At 41.0% G+C, this 17958-nt stretch overlaps 2 protein-coding genes and 1 long non-coding RNA gene across 7 annotated transcripts in view; 2 read left to right on the top strand and 1 right to left on the bottom strand.

The window, feature by feature from the left end:
- The window catches only part of CSDE1 (cold shock domain containing E1), a 34563-nt gene extending 33224 nt beyond the window's left edge, over positions 1-1339 (top strand). For all 3 annotated transcript variants that reach the window (XM_008147198.3, XM_008147197.3, XM_054711388.1), the window contains one exon: positions 39-1339. In XM_008147198.3, coding sequence (XP_008145420.2) covers positions 39-86 — 48 coding nt within the window. In that variant the 3' untranslated portion in view covers positions 87-1339. The remainder of the gene's footprint in view (positions 1-38) is intronic.
- Positions 1340-1464: 125 nt separating this feature from the next.
- NRAS (NRAS proto-oncogene, GTPase) lies at positions 1465-17444 on the top strand. 3 transcript variants are annotated; one of them, XR_008555226.1, is made up of 9 exons: positions 1465-1597; positions 2073-2200; positions 4499-4677; positions 7146-7305; positions 7871-7994; positions 8318-8359; positions 8467-8812; positions 15231-15527; positions 16213-17444. XR_008555226.1 is itself a non-coding variant. In XM_008147195.3 (7 exons), exons 2-5 carry the CDS (start codon positions 2090-2092, stop codon positions 7988-7990), a joined length of 570 nt encoding a protein of 189 aa, XP_008145417.1. In that variant the 5' UTR covers positions 1465-1597; positions 2073-2089; the 3' UTR covers positions 7991-7994; positions 8318-8359; positions 8467-12136. The 3 variants fall into 3 exon arrangements, 1 of the variants encoding a protein (XP_008145417.1); XR_008555224.1 differs by lacking the exons at positions 15231-15527; positions 16213-17444 and adding an exon at positions 9614-12136; XM_008147195.3 differs by lacking the exons at positions 15231-15527; positions 16213-17444 and having other exon boundaries at positions 8467-12136.
- Positions 10014-17958, bottom strand: part of LOC114233616 (uncharacterized) — a 30907-nt gene continuing 22962 nt past the window's right edge. Inside the window, exons 6-7 of the long non-coding RNA XR_008555227.1 lie at positions 10268-10492; positions 10014-10103 (exon numbers count right to left, since the gene is read on the bottom strand). This is a non-coding gene — a long non-coding RNA (uncharacterized LOC114233616). The remainder of the gene's footprint in view (positions 10104-10267; positions 10493-17958) is intronic.

The raw sequence follows: 17958 nt of genomic DNA, 5'->3' as shown, positions 1-17958 counted from the left end.
ACCCTCAGGTCATTAACTGCAATTTTATTTTTTCACAGGGATTTGGTGTAGAAAGAAAGATCCGTCAGGCTGGTGTCATTGACTAACCACATCCACAAAGCACATCATTAATCCACGATGATCAAGTTGGGGGGATTCTGGTGAAGGGTTCTGAATATCTCCCTCTTCATCCCTCCCCAAAATCTGGAATACTTATTCTATTGAGCTATTACACCAGTTTTAACACCTTCCTCATGTTATGTTTAAAAAAAATAAATAAATTTAAGAAAACCATTTTAAAATTATGCACAGTTGCAGCCTGGAAAACTTAAGGTGGCGCCTTGTAGTATCAATTTTAGGAGCTTTATTTGGTGCATTTAACGCAACTGGTAATTGCAAAATCCACTTCGCCCGTGTAAGTGAAAAATATAGACTGTTACCTTGTTGGCTGTATGAAATTCTGCACTTGATATGTAGCATATATTCTACCTTCATTACTTCTGGCAAGATGTCCTGCCTTAGCACTCAGTTGCATTCTTTTCCTTTTCTTTCCTGTTCATTATGCTTTAATTCTGAGGACCATATGAGGGTAGACTATATTAAAAAAATTTAAAAATTTGTATAGGCAAACGATTTTCTTAAGTTGATGGCCAAATGTTCAAATGTTATTTTTCATATCATTTATAATCTTGTCACAGTCCACTGAAACGAATTTTGGGTAGATTTCAATGAAAATTATCTTCCAAAGTAGTTTTTTTTTTTTTTCCCCTGGGATGGGGTGGGGGGTAAATTTACCGCAATTAGTATGTATGGTGCAGAATTTCATGCAAATGAGGTGTGCCAGCAGTGTGATAATTTAAACGTATTTAAACGACGAATGCACAAACTTGCTGCTGCTTAGATCACTGCAGCTTCTAGGACCCAGTTTCTTTTACTGATTTAAAACAAAACAAACAAAAAAATAAAAAAATTGTGCCTGAAATGAATCTTGTTTTTTTTATAAGTAGCCGCCTGGTTCCTGTGTCCTGTAACATGCAGGCACTTGACCCTTGGTGTAGCTTCTGTTCAACTTTTTATCACGGGAACGGATTGGTCTGATTTCTTGGCCCTCATCTTGAATTGGCCACATGCAGGGTCCCTGGCCAGTGGACTGAAAGCTTTGTCTAAGATGACAAGGGTCAGCTCAGGGGATGTGGGGGAGGGCGCTTTTATCTTCCCCGTTGTCATTTGAGGTTTTGATCTTCTCTGGGTAAAGAGGCCATTTATCTTTGTAAACACAAAACATTTTTGCTTTCTCCAGTTTTCTGTTAATGGCGAAAGAATGGAAGCGAATAAAGTTTTACTGATTTTTGAGACTCCAGCACCTAGCGCTTTCATTATTGAAATGTCCTGAGCGGGAGGGGCGGGTTTGGGTGCGGCCAGCAGCTTGACTCCCGGGTCGGAGGCCCACGTGGCCGGGGCGGGGACTCGGGCGCCCGGGGCGCCGACTGATTACGTAGCGGGCGGGGCCGGAAGTGCCGCTCCCTGGTGGGGGCTGTTCATGGCGGTTCCGGGGTCTCCAACATTTTTCCTGGTGGTGATTCTAAACCCGTCCGCAGCGGAGGCACCGGAGCTTGAGGTGAGGCTCCGGCGTGTGTAGCGTTGGGCTTAGAGCTTGCAGGCGTCTGGTTATGGACGGAATCGAGCGGAATCTGCGAGCAGGAGACAAAGGCCTTGGGCGGGGGGCCTTCGTTTTGAGCCCTACGGGGGAGATCTTTGGAGACAGGTGGGGAACTGGAAGGGAAGGACGGCCTGACGGCAGCCTGCCACCGCTGAGAAGCCTTGCGAGAGGAGCGGGAAGGGGGTTCCTTTACCTTGGGCCGAGGGCGGGGCCCGCGGACTGTTGAAACATGGATGAGGTGGGGGTAGCGAGAAGACTATAATTCAGCATTCTGGGACCCGCAGTCACTTGTGTTTTTGCATTCCTGAATCACTGAGATCCAAGTGGGACCGATACATTTCAAACTCCGGTTTTAGCCACTATTGATTATAGAAAGCTTTGAAGTACCGTAGAGGTGGCTCTCCAATTAGCCCTAATTGCTGCTTTTCCACAGGTTCTTGCTGGTGTGAAATGACTGAGTACAAACTGGTGGTGGTTGGAGCAGGTGGTGTTGGGAAAAGCGCGCTGACAATCCAGCTAATCCAGAACCACTTTGTAGATGAATATGATCCCACCATAGAGGTGAGGCCCAGCGGTAGTCCGCTGCCCCTATCTCTTTTCCTTCCGTTTACCCTCGCCCTTACCCTTTAGCTAAGGGAATAATGAGGAAAGAAAGTGGAAAGTTATTTTGGGTACTGTGTTCAGTAATACAATAAGTAAAGCTTTCCGTGTTTGTGGAGAAGAGTTCATTTTTATGAGCTGCTGAAGATTTTCTAAAAAGTTACAGTTTTAACATTTCTGTAAACTTGCAAACTCATTTGCGAGTGTTGAACTCATTTAGATTCTTCATATATGACAACTCTATTTTAAAAGAAGCACAGGCCATAGGAAGAGCGACTGTCTGAATAATATAGCAGGATGGAGATCAAGGATTCAGAGATCTGGTGGTTCTGCAATTTTAATTTCTTAGCTCGTTGAAGCAGCCAAGACTGTGGGTTGGAGTAGAAAGAACATTTTGAGTCCCTGTGCTTAGGATTTCAGTCCCTGTTTGCATTTTGTTTAGTTATGTGATATTGAGCAAATCACTTACTCTCTCTCAGCCTCATTTTCTTCATCTATTAAATTACTAGAATCTTGTCCTGCCTACCACACAGAGATGAAGTGAAAAGTCAAATGTGTTTAAATTTTTTGTGAATGGTAAAGCACTGGATAAATAGTACTTATTTAAAGATCCTATTGTTTTTGTGCGAGTTCATATTAAAGATTGGCTTCAATGAGTGGCAAAATAAATCCTTTCAGTAAAGGGCCTTGTAATTTTATTCAATTTAGAAATGTGTAACTCTAGAGATTTTTGTATTTTTAATCCACACCCTGGTCTTCCTACCACTCAGTCACTGGGTGTTTAATGCAAGCTAACTCTAAATAGCCTTATTAAAAATTATTCATGAGTTCTTTGCAAAACTTTATTTTAGGCTTAACAGATTCAGTGTTAATAGTTAGAACCTTTTAATATTTTTCAGAGTTTTAGTTATTGCTGGGTAATTTACATACTGTAAAATACGTAAATGTTATATCGACAGGTCAGTGACTTTTTAAATATATGTGTGTATATATATATATGTGTGTATATATATATACACACATATATATATATATATACATATACATATACATACTTACATAATAACCACCACTCAGATTAAAAATATATACTATTTCCTTTGCCCCAGGGAGTTCTCAAATGCCCTTTTCAGTCAGTAAACTCTCTTAATCTGCCAGGAGATAACCACTTCTCTGACTTCTATTATCATAAAGTAGTTTGACTAAAACCTATCTTCATAATTTTTATCTTGCTCATCTTAGAACAGACACTTAACTATGTTTCATGCTCTAAGAAATTTTGGTGATGTAAATTTTATTTAATTTGAAAGTACAGTCCTACAATAAAGTGAGTTACAGAGGAACTGATTAATGGGCTGGGAAATTAGGTTGAATTCTGTTTTTGAAGCCAGATTTTTTACCAAGTATGGTGAGATTATTTTATTTGACTTGAATTCCCAGGACTTAAGTATTAAAATACAAGTAAAATGTCTGCCTTCGAGCCCAATTGAAAGTATGTTTTTATATGATCTACTTAAGGAATGAATTATATCTCTATCTTGTTTGTAACCTTTAGGAAATTGATTGAGGATTATTTCCCAAAGGTACAATCTGTCATGATGAGAAAAAAGTAATTTGGTATTCATGACCTTGTTTGAAATAAAAAGTATTTGTGTTTAGTCATAAACACAAGCGGCACTGTAGCCAGGGCCAAGTTATAAATTGGTGGAGGTATGTTTAGAATTTTAAATGCACGATAAACAACTCAAATAAGAAACATTCAACGCACACCTTAGTGAAATGCACTGATTAACCCTAGTCCAGTCGGCAAACTCATTAGTCAACAGAGCCAAATATCAACAGTACAACGATTGAAATTGCTTTGGAGAGCCAAATTTTTTAAACTTAAACTCCTTCTAACGCCACTTCTTCAAAATAGACTCGCCCAGGCCGTGGTATTTTGTGGAAGAGCCACACTCAAGGGGCCAAAGAGCCTCAATTTGCCGACCACGGCCCTAGTCTCACTGCAGTAGACCTGCCTTTTGAATGACCACATTTGTTCACCTTTTCCAGGAACTGAGTGTTCACATTTTCCTTTCTGCCGGCTTATAGGATTTGGAAGACATTAAGTATTTAGTTGGTGATTGCATATTAGCAGTTTGAGGGACAAACCAGAGAGAGAAATGGCCTGGGGTAGGAGCTTGTTTCACCTTGGCAGTAGCATTGCATTTCCTGTGATTTTTAGTAAAAGTAGAATCTCCCTCTTCCCCTTCCCCCCAGGATTCTTACCGAAAACAGGTGGTCATAGATGGTGAGACCTGTCTGTTGGATATACTGGACACGGCTGGACAAGAGGAGTACAGTGCCATGCGGGACCAATACATGAGGACAGGGGAAGGTTTCCTCTGTGTGTTCGCCATCAATAATAGCAAGTCATTTGCAGACATTAACCTCTACAGGTACTAGGAGCGTTACTTTTTTTCTGAAAGGATGACCTTTAAGCTTTGTTCTGCAGCTTTGTTGTGGGGGGGGGGGGGGCGGGGGTTGTGTGTGTGAGGGTGCCACACTGGGAAAGATACAGCTTTTTTCATTACAAGAAGGGTTGGTTTTCGTCTGTTTGACATTGAGAATCTGGGGTTATTGCTGCAAGTCAATGCTGGAATTTATTTTATGTAATATGCCGTGGCTAGAATGTGTGATAGTATATCAGGGAAGCTTGCTAGTGGGAGTGATTCCAAACTAGAGGTGTTACTAGATCACAAAGGAATTTCAGAGAGGAAGATGCCTGAGAAACATTGTTCAGTAAGTAACAGAGATCATGATAGGAAGAAACAAGATGGGGAGTAGCTAAAGAGGAAAGCTGGGCAAAGGTATGTAAAGATGGTCTTTCTCTGTAAAACCATAAAGTTTCAAAGCTCAATTGGACCATAAAAATGAAAACAACATTCTGATTTTACAGAATCAGAAATAGGGTTCAGAAGGTAGTTTATTAGGTTTTTGGAGTCTTGACTGTTACTAGTAGCAGAGCCAGGAACAAAAAACTCCAAGGCTCCTTTTATTTTTTTTTCCCTTTTTTTAATATATTTTATTGATTTTTTACCGAGAGGAAGGGAGAGGGACAGAGAGCTAGAAACATCGATGAGAGAGAAACATCGACCAGCTGCCTCCTGCACACCCCCTACTGGGGATGTGCCTGCAACCAAGGTACATGCCCTTGACCGGAATCGAACCTGGGACCCTTCAGTCCGCAGGCTAACGCTCTATCCACCGAGCCAAACCGGTCAGGGCCAAGGCTCCTTTTCTTAGCTCCATGTTATTAGTTATTTTTTAAAATATATATTTTTTTGTATTTTGTTTTTTATTGATTTCAGAGACAGGGAGAGAGAGAGAGAAACATCGATGAGAGAGACACATTGATTGGCTACGTCCTGCGCACCCCGCACTGGGATCGAGCCCACAGCCAGGCATGTGCCCTGACCTGGAATCAAACCGGGACCTCTTGGTTCATGGGTGGATGCTCAACTACTGAGCCACACCAGCTGGGCACTCCATATTCTTTAAGCAGAATAACGTAATGGTTAAGAATATAGATGCCTGGGTTGAAACTTGGCTCCATCATCTATTAGCCATGAGACTTTGGGGCAAACTACTAAATCTCAGTTTCCTTATCTATAATATGGAGGTTATAATATCTGCCAAGAGTTGTGAAAATTAAATGAATCGTTAAACATTAAATAATTCAGAACAGTGCTGCACACATAGTAAAACCTGTGCAAGTGTTGTGCCTACAACCTTGAGTCCTGGCTTCTGCCCTGTCCACATGAAGAAGTCTGCTCACGGAAACAAACTAGTCCCAAACCGAATTCGGGGCTTTTCTCTCCTAACCCTGCTCTACTGTCTTCCACTTCCTCTCTGGAAATAATAGCGGTACTTAATACAATGCCCAGCACTTAGCAAGCTTCTAATATTTGCTGAATTTCTAGAAGTTCTTTTTCTTTTTAGGCTGTCTTATATTATCCCTTAGCATGGGCTCCTGCCATTACCCCCACTGTCATTCATTTCAGGTGCATGGCTTTGTATGTAATCCAAGCGTAGAGTCTGAAGCAGTGCTGTGCAGTGTGTGGTTATTTCAGTTAACTAAAATTAAATAAAATTGAAAAATCAGCTCCTTGGTCATAGTACCCACCAACTCAGTGTTCAATAGCTACATGGGACTAGTGGATATAGTTGGACATGACAGATGTAGCACATTTCCATCATAGTAAGAAGTCCTACTGGACAGTGTTGGTCAAGAGAATCTAGAGCATTCATTTCCAAACGGCTCGGTGTCTTCAATGTCACTGAAGGAAGTGCTGTCAGCTGGGAGTTCCAGAACCTTTCATAAGAGCAGTTCTGGTGTTTTCTATTTTATATCTTGACTCCCAGCTATAATTTTGTTTGAAGGAAATATTTGGACACCACCCATTTAGAGAAGTGGATAGACTGTCTCCCATTAAATACCATCACTCTCAAGGGAACCTTAAGAAGTTATTTAGAGGCAGTGAACTTTACTTTGTGCACTTCGGACCTTAATCTAGAGTGTGATTCGGAGTTGCCAATTAAATCCAGAGCCAAGCTCTGGAGAATCAAGGAGCCTAATAAGGACATGTCGTGAGACTAACCATCCATTTCCACTAGAAGTTGAACTGGTACTTGGCTTTCCTATGGCTGCTGAATCAAGCCTAAACCAGTCTCATTATGTAAGGTCTTTTATAAATAGTAGGGGATCCGGGGCGTGAAACTCACTGCTAGAAGCTAGTAGACTAGATAAAAGTGAAACTTCACTACGAGAAGCTAGTAGGCTAGATAAAACTTGCTAGGTTTCTTTTGCTCTAGCTGTTCATTCCTTCCAAAAGGCTTATTCTTACAACATATTCCTCTTTTTTAGGGAACAAATTAAGCGAGTGAAGGACTCAGATGATGTACCGATGGTGCTAGTAGGAAACAAGTGTGATTTACCAACAAGGACAGTTGACACGAAACAAGCCCATGAACTGGCCAAGAGTTATGGGATTCCATTCATTGAAACCTCAGCCAAGACCAGACAGGTAGAGTACAGCTTCCAGCACCTGGCAAGGGTTTGTTGAAGGCTGAAAAGTTTGATTGATTGACTCTTTCCTAGAGATGTGATGCACATTCTTTGTTGTTACAGATTTTTAATCGTGTTCTATTTTCATCTTTGCTTTAAACCCAAAATAAACTTGTTAATATCCTGGTGTGACATTTATACTCCTGCATTAACATGCATAAATAGTACTAAAATGAAGACCTTTGATTAAAGATACTTATAAGCATTAGTCTTTTCTCCATCAACACCAGCCACTGTTTAGGGTTTAAATTCTTCTGAATGGAATCTTTACATCAGGTAGTTCTGTATGTCCCACATTACCAGTTTTCCTTTGCTGGGATGTTATTTTTGCAAAATGTGCCATTTGTATATCAGCCTCTTAATGTGATTCAATAGAAATGCTAAATTCAGTGTCCTCTTTCTACACCACCCTATTTTATCAGCTAATGATTAATAATTGGAATTCTAAATCCACATAAAGGAGTGAGAGAGAGCTTATACCTTGGATTGTGTCTTTTAGGCTGTCTTTTCATTTTCTTTTAAAGGGTGTTGAAGATGCCTTTTACACACTGGTAAGAGAAATACGTCAGTACCGAATGAAAAAACTCAACAGCAGTGATGATGGGACTCAAGGTTGCATGGGGCTGCCTTGTGTGGTGATGTAACAAGGTGAGCATGTGGTCTCTGGGCATAATTACAAATTGGGCAGTTGGGAGGAGTGTTGCTATTATTTTTTATGTTGTCATTTACCTGATAATTTCTCACAACTAGAAAATGTTTTCCTTACGATGCCCTTCCTGAGAGTATTGAGGTTTAACCTATTTTTTAAACATTATTTTACAGACATGGTTACATTGTCAATAATGTTAGAAATTAGAAGACATTATTTATGAAATGTATGAATACCACATTCTTGGCACTGACCAGGAGTTTGAGGAATCACTACATTAAAACTAGATGATAATGATACGGTGTGTCTTCTTTTTTTATAGATACTTTTAAAGTTCTAGCATCAGAAAAGAGCCACTGTCCAGGTAGGACTCGTTTGGAAGTGAATGAGTTATCATTCGTACTGATTTCTTCACCTTGTGTTTCTTACACTCTCTGGTGACATTTACACGCACGTTCCGTCTCGTTTCAGCTGCACTGACGCCCTGGTCCTGACTTCCCTGGAGGAGAAACCAGTATTCCTGTTGCTGTCTCAGTCTCACAGAGAAGCTCCTGCTACTTCCCGACTCTCCGTAGATCAGTACAATGTTCTCCATCTGAGAAATCTCAGAATAACTACCTCCTCACTTGGTTGTCTGGCCAGAGAAATGAACCTCTTGTTACTCCCCAATATTTTTCCACTCTGGGTTCTGCCCAAACACTCTGCCACCCCAGGTTTTACATCTGAAAAGCAATTCATGCTCTGAAACAGAGAACCAAACTGGAGACATGAAATTCTCTAGAAAACAATGTCTTGAGCTCTAATGTAGCAACTGCTGGTGATTATCTTTTTTTCTTTTTACTGTTGAACTTGGAACTCTATTGCTTTTGTGGGAAAATGTCAGAAATTACTGTTTTGCTGAGAATATAGTTAATGTTGGTGTTTGGTTTGTTTTTTAATGTTATCGGCTATACTCCATAAACTGGCATCTGCTCTGTATTCGTAAATACAAAGGTGAATACAGACTTTGGAGTCTCTCCTACTCTTCTCGACTTTCATGCAATTAAATTTAACTTTCACAGTGAAGTGCCTTTTTCCTAGAAGTGGTTTGTATACTTCAGTGGAGTGGATGTTTCAAAGACCATTACATGTGCAAATGAATGTCTGAGTTATGTCTGTGAACTGTCTGCCTTTGAGGAAAAGATGTGCCGATACAGTAGCAGATGCCACTTTTTACCTACACGAAGTTGGCTTTGACCTGTTTTTAGGTTCTCCCAAGAGAAAGATGAAACTGGAAACAATTATATTTCACTTATTTTTCACCTGTGCTCCACTTTTTTTTGTAGGTTACTAACTATGAAATGTATGCAATTTGTTTCTTCTAGTTTACTGGTAATCTAATGTTCAATGAACTTCCGTTTGTATTTAAATTTGGGTTCTATCGGAAAGCTCTACATTTACAGGTGTGCAAAATTGTAAACATTTGATGCTGTTTTATTTAATATTGTGATCAATGATTTTCAAGCCTCAGACATAATATATTAACAGACACATTTTCAGTACATATCTTGGTATCTTAGTGATGTATATAATGGCCCTCAGTCACCTTTTCACCCCACCCTCCATCCCTCACCCACAGCGACTGCAGTTTGATTCATGATTTCAGTTGAGTAAAGCATGGTGCTACATGGACCAGGGTTACCGCTCCAAAACCTGAGCAAACCCGTTAGCATCACAGAGGGAGCAGCTCTCCCACGTCTGCTCCTTGCACCGGTAACCCCAGCTGTTAGTTTGCCGAGTGCATGCTGTTACCCTGCAAGGCACGCAAAGGTCAGTTCACACGAGTCCTTTATCACGACGGGGAAAGCTGGGTACCCCGAGGAGGGTCAGCTGAGCAGTCTTCATAAACAGTGTCTAGACTCTTTTTTAGCCACCTGGACACTAAATGAAGCCCATATTTTTTGTCATTATGTTTTTTAGCATGAGGGTACCTCCGATCAAAATGTTTTGAAATTTCCTTTACTCATAATGTTCTTTGAAGAGTTTAAGACGAGGTGTTGATGTGTTAGTCTGCATACGAGCTAACAGAAGCTGAGTGCTCAGAGCAAGAAGCCGTTGAATTGGAATTGCTGTTAAGAAAGGAATGGAAACCATAATGAATTGTCTTGGCTTTTCCATTTGCAAATAAGATCCTGGTAATTCTAATGAAAAATAGACTTAGGTAACTTTTGATAAAAGCCTAGTTCCAAAATGGTCCCTTTCTGCTCTGGTCTTTCAGTATGTAAATACTTACTGAGGTCCTCTGTCTTCTAATATGAATTTTCACTTATTAAGCAAACTCCACATTGCCTTGAACTGAAGTCAGAAGAGAGGAAGAACTCTATTCTGTGTCCAGAGTTGAATGAACTCAGCGCGCCGTGCTCCTCGGCGTTCGTTCTGAGTTTTCACAGTGCTGTTGACACCTGGTAGCAGGAACTTGCTGCTGCTTTTGGAGCGTTGCTCTGTCATTTTTCTTTTTCTGATATATGTTTATTGATTTCAGAGAGGAAGGGAGAGAGGGAGAGAGATAGAAACATCAATGATGAGAGAATCATCAATTGGCTGCCTCCTGCAAGCCCCTTACTTGGGACCGAGCCCACAACCCCAGGCATGTGCCCTGACTGGGAATTGAACTGTGACTTCTTGGTTCATAGGTCAAGGCTCAACCACTGTGCCACACTGGCCAGACAGGCACTTTGTCATTTTCCTTGAGGCTGGATTGAGGCTTGTCACCTCAGTTGCCCTCATTTGTCCTTGTCTCCCTCTTCCTCCTCTTGTGTATGTTACTGACAGTATGATTCTTTTTCTAATGTCACATTAGGGGGAAGGATATCTGATTGGGGGCTCTTGCACCCATAGCCCTTGTATGTAACTTACCATTCTCTCAAGTATGTTGTAAGCACAGAAGTATCTAAATGGGGCCAAAATTCAGACTTGAAAAATGTTCTTTTAATAGCTTCTTAAGAAGTTACATTTAGGTATGAATTTTGGCACAGTAGAGTGACAAAGTTACAGTTCATGCTGAAAAGCTTCAGTTAGTGTGGTATAAAGTGTGGTGTTTAGAGTATGTTTGTAATTGCTGAAAACAATTCTAATTTACCTCAACATCTGAAAGTCTCTCTCCCCAAGTTAAGTGCCTGGCCAGCTGTTGTAAATTACACATTACTTTGTTTTTTAAAGGTTGCACGTTCAAGAGTGTGAAAATACGATGTTCTGTCTAAAGGCTACCACGCCTAACCTGTTAAGTGCTGTATTCGCTCCAACAGCTTACTATAGAATGTTACTTGGTAATACAGTATCATTGCTTGTTACAGTTTTCACTTTAGGAGTGCAATGGGTAAAATTGTTCTCAGTATGTATTTTAGTGGGCCCCGTGTTTAGTCTGTTCATCGTCCTTTAAACTGCTGTGAATTTTTTGTCTTGACTTGAAATCAAGAATAGAGAAACACTTTAAAGAGCTATTTTGTTTTTTCCCATTCCAGAATTGTTGAGCGTAATGATATGCTGTTTTACATTTACAGTCGTGAACTCTTAAGCTGGCAGCTACAACAAAGAACCAAACAGTGGTGCGCTCTGCTTCTTGTAATTCATCTCTGCTAACAGGTTACAAGAAGCAGGGCTATTAATTAGGGGAAATATTTTATTTGGGTTGTTTTCATAAACAAGGGACTGTAACTTTGTACGTTGTTTTACATCTCTGCTGTTTCTTTAAGCAGTCCAGTGTGCCACATTATCTGAAGGTGTTCCCTGCGAGAATTGTTTGAAAAGTGTTCTTGGTATCAAAGTAGTTGTAGATGTAGTTCAAATATAACTGGTGATTTTTAAAAGCCTGAGTACTGACCTGAGAAGCAATTGTATGACTTCTACTCTGGAGGGAAGGGATCTCAATGGATGTTGTGTGACTTTTATATTTCTGTGCCATCAAATATAGGTCAAATGATTGATTGTGCAATTCTGCTGTTTAAACGGCAACTATTGGCCTCCTTGGCCCTAAATGAAAGGGCTGATATTTTAAGTTGCCTATTTTATTGTAAATTAATCCATCTAATTTTTAAAATTTTGGTTGAATGTTTTTCTTTTCAAATGTTTAAAAAATAAAAACTGGAAGTTCTTTGCTCAGTTATCACTTTTTCCCCCACTGAAGTGCCTTTATTGAAAGTTAATATTCATTTCAAACTTTTGAATGTGATGGTGTTGGGAGACCTGAGTTCCTCATTTTATCTCAGTATAAAATGTCAAAGCCTGCTTTTAAGTTATTGCTTTGAGGTGATTCATGGCCAAATGATTCATAGCTATAATGTCCTACTCTCCCACATTAATATGAAGTGCTTAAAACCACCAGTGGAGCCGAAGCCGGTTTGGCTCGGTGGATAGAGCGTCGGTCTGCGGACTGGGGGGGTCCCAGGTTCGGTTCCGGTCAGGGGCATGTGCATTGGTTGCGGGCACATCCCCGGTGGGGGGGGGGGGGGGTGCAGGAGGCAGCTTGTCGATGTTTCTCTCTCATCGATGTTTCTGGCTCTCTATCCCACTCCCTTCCTCTCTGTAAAAAAATCAATGAAATATGTTTTAAAAAAAAAAACAAAAAAACACCACCACTGGAAATCTTTTGTCCCATCTGCATTACTGCATAGTCTACCAATCTTGGTACTGTTGAAAGAGCATTGGTTTAGGAGCCAGAAAACATGGGTTCCAACTATTAATTTTCTATTCCAGCCTATAGTGTCCTCGTTTACAAACAGGGAAGTTGAATGAGGATATCTCAGATTTCCCAACCCTAATTAATGAGACATGTTTATAAAAGAATGCTGTCAGACTTAAGCTTCTCCACCTAATCCTGGAACACTGATTATCAGGACCTTGGTTTATTCTACCAATGGCTTCAATTTTATTTTATTTATTTTTTCCTTAAAAGGGGAATAGGGAGGTGGTAGTTACTATTTGGCTGAATTGAACTTAAGGAAACCAAATTTAAGTGACAAATACTGTTTCTACAGGAGGCTACCATGAAGAGTATAAAATGCATGTGAAAAAGAAATAATCATGGACTTTGTGTATGTAGAACAGATTTCCCCCTTAAATCAAGCCCTTGATGCTACATAGCAGATATTTTCTGCCAATATTTGACCCCCAATATCTGAGAAAGAAAAGGTTGTTTTCTTCTGATAAGAGCTGCTATTGTGCTCAGCAAAATGAAGCTGCAGCCCTGGCTGGTTTGGCTCAGTGGCTAGAGCGTCAGCCTGGGGGCTGAAGGGTCCCCGGTTCGATTCTGGTCAAGGGCCTGTACCTCGGTTGCAGTCTGCTCCCTGGTTGGGGCTCGTGCAGGAGGCAACCAATCGATTTTCTCTCACATCGATGTTTCTCTGTCTTTCCCTCTCTCTTCCACTTTCTCTAAAAGTCAATGGGAAAATATCTTCGGGTGAGGATTACCAAAAAATGAAGCTGCAGAGAGACATGAAAAAGTAGCGAAGAAGCTTGTTTATTTGGAATGTGAGGGGACCTCCTATGTGTCTGTGCTATTAATAATGGTTTCTGTTCTCATCACAAGCAATACTGAAGGTCCTTAAAAGGCCAACATAGTTGCATCGTTATTTGATATCCATAAATACATGGAAGGGGGCCAAGAGGCTGTGCTGGGGATCATTTTACAGAGCTGCTGAATGATCCAGTTCCATGACTTGAGAGCACAGAGAGAAGATCCAGAACCCAAATGGGGAGGGAGGGGATGCTTGTGGTGCTTTAACAATAACCCTGGGCAATGAAATGTGGCCCTGTACCCCAATAAAAGCAGACGGGGACTCTAGGAACATGCAGAATGCAGATACCAGATCCCCTTTGCAGTGCCAACAGGAACAAAAGTTTCAGGTTCATGAGCTGGAAGTAGACCTAGGGAACTGATCATTCTTATCTGGAGACTGTCCTCATGGCTTCACGCTTGCACCAAAATAGTTTCTCTGTTAACCTACCGGAGGGGGCTTAAAACCTGTATAAATACAGATTACCATGAATTTACAGGAGGCACATAAAGAGAGCGAGCACCTGCTATCCTGGGGGTTCGTATCAAATGTTTCTAAAGATAGAGGCAGCTACATGCCCAAGGGGAGGACATGATTGGAACTGAGCAGTTGCCTATTAGGTCTTTCAGATGGCGGAGCCTGAAATATTATCCAGGTTAGGAAAAGCAATCTTCTAGAATGGCTGCTGTGGAAGCAATAAAATTGGCACTGATGACACATTCTGTAGGAGCTTGACATAAATGAATTACATCGATATTTAGGTCTGAAAGAGAACCTACATGTTATTTTAAAACATCTTAAAATAAATCAGTTCACATTTGCAACTGAGACCAAACATCCCTGAAGTGCATGGTGGGGTTTTTTAATGAGTGGGATGAAGTTGAAATACATTTTGAAAGTTAGATGAAGAAATCTCAGTTTATGCTCGTTTTATAAATTTGAGGGGTTTGACAATATTCAAGTCCAAAATGAAACTCTAACATGGCACATGAACTGATATTACGAAGGCCTGTGCCCGTCGCCCCATCATTCTGGAGCTGCTATGACATTCAGATCTCGCTGTGAGGCAGAGCCGCATGCCCTAACAAAATACGTTTGTTTCATTGGCTCAGTGAATTTTCCTTATGACCGTTCTTCCCAATTCATTTAGCAGGTTTTACTGAGCACCTACTACACGCCTAGGCACGCGCTGCGCTGGGCATACAGCAGTGAACCAGATAGCCAGTGGTTCCTCGTTCACCTTTTATATTCCATGAAGATATCTCTAAAACAAAATTTCTTAGTTGCAATTTGGTGATTGTTTCAAGGGAAAAGGACACTGTTTACTCTGAGACATAACTTATTTAACCCTAGTGTTTCAACTGCCGCCCTCTTGACACTGCCCAAGGGGTCACCTCCTTCCCAATTTTTCTGAGAATACTCGAGGCTCCCCGCAATGCACCAGAACCTGATTCATGCCTCATTGCCATTTGGGCCTCTGCTTTTCAAGTCAAGTCTCTGTGGAAACAGAAATTATCTATTGCTTTGCAATTTCAAAGTGCTCAAATACCTCACCTCATTTAATCCTCCACAACAGCCATATAAAACAGGAATGGTCTCTGTTTTACTGATGAGAAACTGAATCCACTGTAAATAGATGTATTTATCTCAGATTTGAACCCAGGTCTTCTGATTTCAGCTCTCCTGTTCTTTTTGCTTCCCTAGTTTTCAAACCATGCTGCTCAAAGCCCCTGGAGTGTCATAAGGGAGATGTCTGAGGAAGTCTTGGGGGTGGGGGGCTCTGCTCTTCCTCCCCAGCTCCCCCACACACACCTCTCTCTTCAACGGAAGCAGTTCCACTTTCATCACTGAGGCTTCCATTCAAGATTTAGTTTGAAGATTTCATAAGTTGAAGTTGAAGTACCCCTTGACTTCACTCATCTACACCATCTATCAAGCTGGGAGTCACTACACCACCTCCTCATGTCATCCAGAATCCTCTGTCCTCTGGGCACAATGATGGTTAGTGCACAACTAACCAAAGTGAGGCAGCATGTGATACAGCGGGGGCGCAGTACCTGGGCTGGAATCCCATCGCTGCCACTTCCTAGCTGTGAGACCGCGGGCAAATCAATTTCTTGTTTTTTAATATGTCTGGGTTTTTTAATTGATTTTTTTTTTTAGAGAGAGAGGAAGAGAGAGGGATAGAAAGATAGAAACATCAATGAGAGAGGAACATCAATGATCTGCTGCTCCTGCACGCCCCCCACGGGGAATCAAGCCTGCAACCCGGCATGTGCCTGACTGGGAAAACGTGACCTCTTGGTTCCTAGGTCGACGCTCAACCACTGAGCCATACGGGCTGGGCACAAATTAATTTCTTGTTCCTGAATTTCTTCAACTGTAACATGAAGATAACAGTGCCTCAATTTCTATAAGAATAGTACCTCAAAAGACTACTATTGTGAGAATTAGATGAAATAATGTGTGTGTGTGTTTTTAAAACTTGGAACAGTGCCCAGCACAGTTATTACTGCATGGACCCCATAGCATGCCTCCCTCTCTCTCTTCCCACACAACGTGAAGTTCAGATTGTTTTGTTCAAAGCAAACTGCTGAATTTCAGTTCCATTCAAGAGACAGGAAATAAAGTCAGTGTGTCTCATGGAAAAGGATGAGTCTTACAAATTTGACTTCTTTATTTTTAGGCATGCATGGGAAATTATTACTGACAGGAAAGTGAAGCTGAATCCAGAAAAAACACCATAAAATTCCACAGGGGTAGTTATACTCCAGACTCAGACGCGTTCCTTGGTGACAAGATAACCATTCGCACACCTCTAACAGAGTGACAAAAGGGTTGTATTCCCAAACCAGAAGCTGTCGTGAACTTGGACTACCACCCACGGAAGCAATGTAACAAAGGAGTAAGCTGATCCTGGAAGTTTATATGAAGGGCAACCAGGAGCCACATAAAACCGTGAGGGGCAGGGCGCGGAGGGGGTGGAGAAGAGCAGCTTGGAGAGGCGGGAGCCAGGTTTCACAGTGGGAGGGAGACCTCCGCTAGCCAGCAGCCCAACAGAAGGGCTTTACGAACAAAGGCAGGCGGGCAGCAGTGCCCCTGCCCCGGGTGCAGCTCATTGCTGTGAAGTGTCGTCTTCCCAGGGAGCTTCAGGTTACAGGAACCTCTAACTGGATGAAATACAAGAAATCTCCCCTTTGAAAACCATGTTTGTCACTTGAAAACTATGTCATCTACTAACTAATGTCTCCCCAATAAAGTCAAAAACATTTTTTAAAAACATATTTGTAAATTTGTTACTCGGAACTCTGAATGTGTCCCACTGGCATCATGTTCTAAATAGTGGGTAGGCCTCCAAGTTAGCTCCAACCAATGTCATCTGTCATACAGCTGAAATAGTCACATTAACAATGTTTTAAAAGACACAGAAAATAATACTTTTCTTTTGCTAAACACTAAAGCAAAAAAAATAGAATTAAGTGATAGTAGTTTGTATTATATAATGATGCCTGAAGAAAAGCAAGCTTAATTAAAGGATCAGTAGATAGAGACTTGTCCCATTGAAGGAAATTTCAGGGTGTTTTCCCTTAAGGGCTGCAGATGCTGGCCAGACTAGAATTTATTTTGTTATGCTTTAAATTCAGGTTTGATTTTTTTTTTCTTACGATAGACATACTTATTCGGGGTAGAAGATCAAATAAACCAAAAGAAAAAAATCGCCATCATCCCATACCCAGACAGAACACTGGTATAAATTGCCTAGGCTGTTTCATTGTCTATCATGATGTATAAATTAAATGCTTTTTTTTTTTTTACAAAAACAAGATTATATTGTGTATACAGCTTTGCAATATAAAATTTTTCAACCCTTTCCATATTAATAAAATTTTGCCTACATCCTATTATGGTTGCATTATACTTTAATCAATCTATTATAGACATGTCAGTTCTTCCTATCTTTTGGCTGTTTTAATGGTTGGGCTACAATTTTTTAATATCTATATACTAGAGGCCTGATGCACAAAATGTGTGCAAGGGGCTCAGCCCTCGCAGCCACAGCGGCTTGCCTCGGCCCTTGCAGCCCAGGCTTCATCAGGAAGGTAGTCTGGAAGGCTGTCCAGTCTAATTAGCATATTATGCTTTTATTATTATAGATTTTAATTTATTTCAAAGAGGAAGGGAAAGGAAAGAGAGAGAGAGAAACACCAGTGATGAGAGAGAATAATTGATCAGCTGCCTCCTGCATGTCCCCCCGACACCCCACTAGAGATCGAGCTTGCAACCTGGGCATGTGCCCTGACCAGGAATCTAACCGTGACCTCCTGGTTCATAGGGCAGTGCTCAACCACTGAGCCATGCCAGCCAGGCCTCAATTAAAATTCTTGAAATACATCTTTGAGTACCTGTATAATAATTTCCTTAAGATAAAGTC

Source organism: Eptesicus fuscus, chromosome 22, assembly GCF_027574615.1.
Source record: "Eptesicus fuscus isolate TK198812 chromosome 22, DD_ASM_mEF_20220401, whole genome shotgun sequence".
Taxonomy (NCBI): Eukaryota; Metazoa; Chordata; class Mammalia; order Chiroptera; family Vespertilionidae; genus Eptesicus; species Eptesicus fuscus.
The sequence above is the reverse complement of the archived record's forward strand: the minus strand, read 5'-3'. Positions and strand labels throughout refer to the sequence as shown.

Excerpts from the sequence above, each read along its gene's own strand:
- NRAS (XM_008147195.3), top strand. The coding sequence starts at position 2,090 with ATGACTGAGTACAAACTGGTGGTGGTTGGAGCAGGTGGTGTTGGGAAA. Across the intron at positions 2,201-4,498 it reads AATATGATCCCACCATAGAG|GATTCTTACCGAAAACAGGT; the intron begins GTGAGGCCCAGC and ends CCTTCCCCCCAG. Across the intron at positions 4,678-7,145 it reads GCAGACATTAACCTCTACAG|GGAACAAATTAAGCGAGTGA; the intron begins GTACTAGGAGCG and ends CCTCTTTTTTAG.